This window comes from Colossoma macropomum, unplaced genomic scaffold (assembly GCF_904425465.1).
Source record: "Colossoma macropomum unplaced genomic scaffold, Colossoma_macropomum, whole genome shotgun sequence".
Classification (NCBI taxonomy): domain Eukaryota; kingdom Metazoa; phylum Chordata; class Actinopteri; order Characiformes; family Serrasalmidae; genus Colossoma; species Colossoma macropomum.
This window is the reverse complement of record NW_023494791.1, coordinates 20,654,001-20,660,000: the sequence shown is the minus strand read 5'-3', so window position 1 is coordinate 20,660,000 and position 6,000 is coordinate 20,654,001. Positions and strand designations below refer to the sequence as shown.

Below are 6,000 nucleotides of genomic sequence, written 5' to 3'. Positions count from 1 at the left end.
GCCACTTCATTAAGTACATCACTTCCTTCTACCTAGGCTCAATTTTCATCTCCATTTTTCATTTTCAGCTCCACTTACAATACAGGTGCACAGTGTGGTTCTACAGTTACAGACTGTAGTCCAGTCTCTGTCTCTGCATTAACCCCCTTTTACCCTTTTCTTTAATAATCAAAACCACCACAAGACCACCACAGAGCAGACATTATTTGGGTGGTGGATCATTCTCAGCACTGCAGTGACAATGACGTGGTGGTAGTGTATTAATGTATGTTGTACTGGTACGAGTGGATCTGACACAGCAGTGCCGCTGGAGTTTTAAACACTGTGTCCACTGTAGCTTATCTGCTGCTGCACAGTTTGTGTTAGCCATCCCCTAGTCCTTTATCAGTGGTCACAGGACGCTGCACACAGGACGCTGTTGGCTTGGTGTTTTTGGTTGGTGGACTATTCTCAGTCCAGCAGTGACCCTGAGGTGTTTAAAATCTCCAGCAGCACTGCTGTGTCTGATCCACTCATACCAGCGCAACACATACTAACACACCACCACCATGTCAGTGTCACTGCAGTGTTGAGAATGATCCACCACTCAAAGAATACCTGCTCTGTGGTGGTCCTGTGGGGGTGCTGACCATTTAGTATTTCAGTTGGACCTTTTCATTTGGTAAGTGGAGCTAATAAAATGGACAATGAGAGCAGAAACGTTATTACACGTCTGCCTCTGAACTTCTCATTAAATTATTGTTGACTTAATTATTGACTGAACTTCTGCAAATAATTACAGACTATATTCTGTTACGGGAAGTTATGCAAAGTCTGCACAGATATTATGAGAAGTTATTAAAAACCGCACCATACTTCAGCAACTAAATCTGGTCTTGTTTTGCAACCCAGCAACTGAGACCTATAATCACAAATATGAGCAAACTGGCAATGTTGCCCCCACTGCTGAGATTCTTTAAAAACAATTAAAATGCTGTTATATTGTACTATAAATCATGTCAGTGGCAGCTAACAAATGGACTGCAGTGTTTCTCTGCTCAGATGACAGATGCTTATGTCTTTAGCAAAAAAGCTTTAACTTATTGTTAGACAGACAATACTTTATTCAGTCTGTGAGGCTGGAGTTGGAATTCTAGAAGTATTGTTATTTTGTAATAAAGACCATGGCCACACATATTTCTGTCATTGTGCTTGTAGACATCTCTCAGCCTCATCATTGACCAAATTATGGATATATATTGGGGTTACATCAGAGGATTTTACAGAACTGATTTGAGAGTGCATTTTATATCAGTGTGATAAGCTGGCCTCTGTGCTTCATGCCAGTAATTGTGATTATAAGCCTAATGGGAGGTTACAAAATGAGTTGGCAGTTCACCACACTGCCTGTTTCTGTCTCTTCAGGTTGATAAGTAAGTAAGGTGGGTACTTGTAGTACTTTGGAACACTATGTGAAAGAAATTGTTAAAAAAAAAAACACAGAGAAAGGGTCATTTTTTAGATCTCCCACTGGGCCACCAATTTCTATTGCTCTGCTGACTGACCAGCTGTGCCAGTGAACTGAGGTCAGTGGTGATGACGCAACTGTGTAGGCACAAGCACTTGTTCATGTGGCTTAGGACCAGGGGTAGCAGACATTTGGAGACAAAGACACATTCTCAAATCACACGGGTAAAACCATTAGCCTATGTAAGGAAATGGGCCGGTGCGTTTCAGAGAGCAAAAGCAGGTGTAGACAGAGTAAGACATCTGGTTTTAAAACTACTCTACTTTATAAGGAATATCATGGCAAAAGTTGCCTGAACATTAAGTAGCAAATTACTTTTTGAAAGAAAAAAAACACATTAAAAGCAGGTCTGCATGGTACAAGTTAGATCTAAAAGCCACAACAGCTTGAAATATGATTCAAATTTGGTTACTTGCCATGATATTGTTTGTGAAATAAATTACCATTAGTGATTATCTGGTAATATCTGCCAGCAAAGGACATTTGATCTCTTTTACTCAGCTCCTGATCTGAGAAGTCATATCCTCTGTAGCTCTAAACTTGCAGCCTGTTGAATATGTGCTGATATGTCGCCTGTATTATTACATCAATTTTTGGGCAAGTGGGAGGTCAAAGCTACAGCAGTTTCCTGTTTCAAGAGAGCTGTGCTTTGTGTCTGCCCTGCAGCCACTATTAAGTCCTGCTGGGCCTGCAGATTAAATCACATCACTCCTGACCAACAGCAATCCACTGTTCCCTACCAAAGACGCAAAAGATATTAGAGATGATGCCTAGAGCAACTGCCAGATAACAATGCCGCAAGTGAGCATGTGTCCAGACTATGACCTCTCTCATCTCTGTAGTTATACAATGCATTCTCTTAGCAAACACGGTTGTCATGCCAAAAACAATTAATGAGCAATCAAGACAAATGCATAGACTGGAAGAGTTCTCCATGAACAAATGCTCCAAATTAGGTCTCATTAGAATGAACTGTCATTTTATGTAACATACCCTCGGAACGTGTCTAATGATTTAAGACGAGATGATTTTGGCCGGTTTTGGTCCACGCAGGCCTCAGTAATTGCCTCCTCCTGCATGAAACGAAAAGCATCAAAGCATACAATGCATCTAGAAAGTCTTGACATATTTTTGGAATATTCAGATTATATGCTGAGGAATATACTGATGATACTGGAAACTGATAGGCTATATGTAATGTCCTTCTAAAATGCCTGTGTACTGGCTGAATACATTTGGGGAGTATGAACAGTTTCTCTCATTTCCCAGGGAAGAGGTTGTCATTTCCCATATGGCCTTGTGCTGGCAGAGAGATCCATCACAGAGGAATTAGCACAAACCTCTTCCTGCTCTGGCTCTTCCAACCCCTAAATGTAGTGCTACAGACCAGGCTAATCAAACTAGGAATTTTAGACCAGGCAAATCAAACTACAACTCACTCTAGGTTGAACAGACAAAAAGCTGATAAACAAACAAGCAAAAAATAACTGATCTGCATTTGAAATGTTTTCAAAACAAACATCTGGCTGTAGCTTGGTAACAAGTGCTCATTTATTGATAACATAAGAATTAACACTTAATCACACTGGGCTTAAAGGTTGTATAATGGTTGTATAGTTATACAGTTATTGCATATCGTATAGAAGACTTTATTGTATTCTGTATATCTGTATTTGTTGTATTTATTGTCTGTCTGCTCTGCTGTTCTATGTCAAATATGGCACAGTGTCCTGGAGAAACTACATTTAACCATCACCAAACTTACCCTTTCCATGGAGTATTGAGATCTATTGCAGCACATATAATTCCTGAGTTTGGACATGCAGCTACATCTATAAGGAATAAAAGAAATTGTTTCATACAACCACACAATGCTAAGTAAACTGAAAATATCAGAATCTTCTGATTAATACTTATAGCTAGACCCGTACATTGTCACTGATGCATTACTTTAGCAAACCATCATTATCTGTGGAAGACCATCAGCATCTACATCACACACTCCTGTGCTCTGAGAGCTAATGTTTGTATGAATAATTCAATAAAACCATTGCAAAGTAATCAGAGGCATTATTCGAACTCTGTTCACAGTTATCAAGCAGCTGTGCTAGAAAATAATAGGCTGCTGTGAGAGCTTGTTGATTTAAACCAAGAACAACAGCTGTTTTTTCAAATCAATCACTCAATTCTCTTTATTGAATTGCATTATGTTTGTATGGAATTGTAGTATGAAGCTAAAATTTTATATCTCTTTTATTAGTTGAGTTATATTTCCCTATAACAGCAACAGCAACAGATTAGGAACAATTCAAGCTCATCATGACAATGAAAATATGAAAATATGTGCAAATATCTGTGTTTTGAATAATCCTGTTATGACAAAAAATGTGGTGACAAAGTAAAACCAGAAGAGTCGAGAGTGAGCAGACCAAAAAGAGGCCACATCATTACCTGAGGAGAAGAGGCACACAGACCCAGAGAAAAGCCAACAGGGCTAAAACCAGGGCAGCCACCAGCAGCGCTGAGAAAAGGAATACCAGTATTGAATGTTTCAGTTGCAACAAGTACTGCAGTATTTCATAACATCAGCCTATGTTTAAGACTTTGTTCATGGTCAGACCTCAGGACTTCACAGAGTTTTGGAAAACTATGTTATTTTAAAAACTATGTTTTCCCATTCTTACTTCTAATAGTCTACAAGTTGAACTTGTCACCTCTGAATATTACAGATTCCATTATTGATCATCACCAGGTTTCATTCTGATAAATACACTATATGTAAAAATAAATAACAGGACACATGGATTTGCACCATATTTTGAACATAAAAATATGGATTGGAATTGGATTGGATTGGATAATTGGAATTGCACATGTCTACACTTTCATGAAATTTGCAGTAGCTCCTTCACATGATGTTGGCCATAGTGGCATATTCTGGATTTTAATAGTTAGATGCCCTGGCTGCTGGTACACACAGAAAAATACACTATCATCCATACACAAATGCAAAAACACAACTCTCTCAGTTGGGATTTAAAGAAGCATGTATTCTGCAGTCAAGCCATTTACACTGAAGGTTAGACAGGCTCAGTGCATTTTTTGTTAACATTCTTGTTCTTACCTCAAACCACTCAGACATATAAATGCTAATTCAATACTAACTTATTTTCCAGCTACAGAGAGCACATTGAATGCTGGCTAGATCCCTCCAACCTGTCTTCATGCATTACATAAAGCATATAGCATAAAGTCTACATCCATTTTCTTAGCTTTTCTTTTATCATGGGGCCAAAGCAGAAACCCCATCACTCTGTTTCACGGGGGAGTTCTCGAGAGCCCAACACTTCCTCTTCACAAAACCTGAAACCAGCTTGTCAGAGTAAAATCAATTTATGCAACCCAAACCTGGATCACCAATAACACAATGCACAGAGGCCTGTTTTCACAGTATATGATGGAACACATGACATGGGCTGCGAGGAGGCATCATCCATGATAAAGGTTCCAGAGGGAAAGACGCAATACTGGCAACCACCAAAGGTACAAGGGGAGGGGTTTGTGTGGAAAAACAAACATGGAAATGGCCTTTTAATCAACGCGCAAAGACACACCATGACACTTTCTGTCCCACTATAAACTCTGTAGCGATGACTGAGCTAAAGAACTACAGTGCCATGTCCTTGAAATTAATCAACACAAACTACATGTGTAAACCGTGACTTCTCCAGATGATCTGCGGTAAAATAGAATTGATCTTCACAGCCGAGAAAATATCTTGAGGACATCCTTGCACATTAACAAAAATCCCAGAGACATCATTTTGTTAAGTTCCCTCGAAAGACCCATTAAGACTGTTTTGTGATTTTCACCTAATATCCTAATATAGTCCCTGGGAAGTATAACAACCAAAAGAAGTCTAAAGAAAGTCCTCCTAATGTTCCCTTTAATGCCCTGAATACATTAAGCTTATCTATTTATACTTTAGCAAGTTAAACTAATGTATTGATTCTAAAGTGTAAGTTAATTACACTTAATGTTCAGTGAATGCATCTCAGTGCTCAGAGGCAGCTAATGCTAGCAGGACTTAGATGGAAGCTAACCTTCTCTTAACAATACTGGGACAAGTGTTTACTTGCAATATTTAATCTTGCAGGATTTTAGAGCAGAGAAATCACAGCCAGATGTAGTTTGCTGCTATGCATACAAAATGTTCTGCTCACTAACTCAATCCATCTGAAAAACATACAGTCTGCAGATACATATGCAGTGAGTTTGGCATCCCAGGTCAGTCCAGACCTGATATTGAATATGCAACGGTCAGCTTCTCCTTGCCTGCAGCCTGCTGATCATCAGCCCCATTACTTAAGTTGTGAAAGCTCACTGGAGCCTGCATATAATCACTGGACAGTGCAGCTAATGGAAGCTCATCATGCAGCCCACAGTTTAGTCACACTGGCCATATATCTCACAGATAATGGTTACTTGCCCTT

At 39.3% G+C, this 6,000-nt stretch overlaps 1 protein-coding gene across 1 annotated transcript in view; it reads right to left on the bottom strand.

Moving 5' to 3' along the window:
* Positions 1-6,000, bottom strand: part of si:dkey-192p21.6 (uncharacterized protein LOC565246 homolog) — a 34,997-nt gene that overhangs the window by 25,548 nt on the left and 3,449 nt on the right. The window contains exons 5-7 of the mRNA XM_036574310.1: positions 3,959-4,028; positions 3,273-3,339; positions 2,501-2,580 (exon numbers count right to left, since the gene is read on the bottom strand). Of these exons, the coding sequence (XP_036430203.1) occupies positions 2,501-2,580; positions 3,273-3,339; positions 3,959-4,028 (217 nt within the window). The remainder of the gene's footprint in view (positions 1-2,500; positions 2,581-3,272; positions 3,340-3,958; positions 4,029-6,000) is intronic.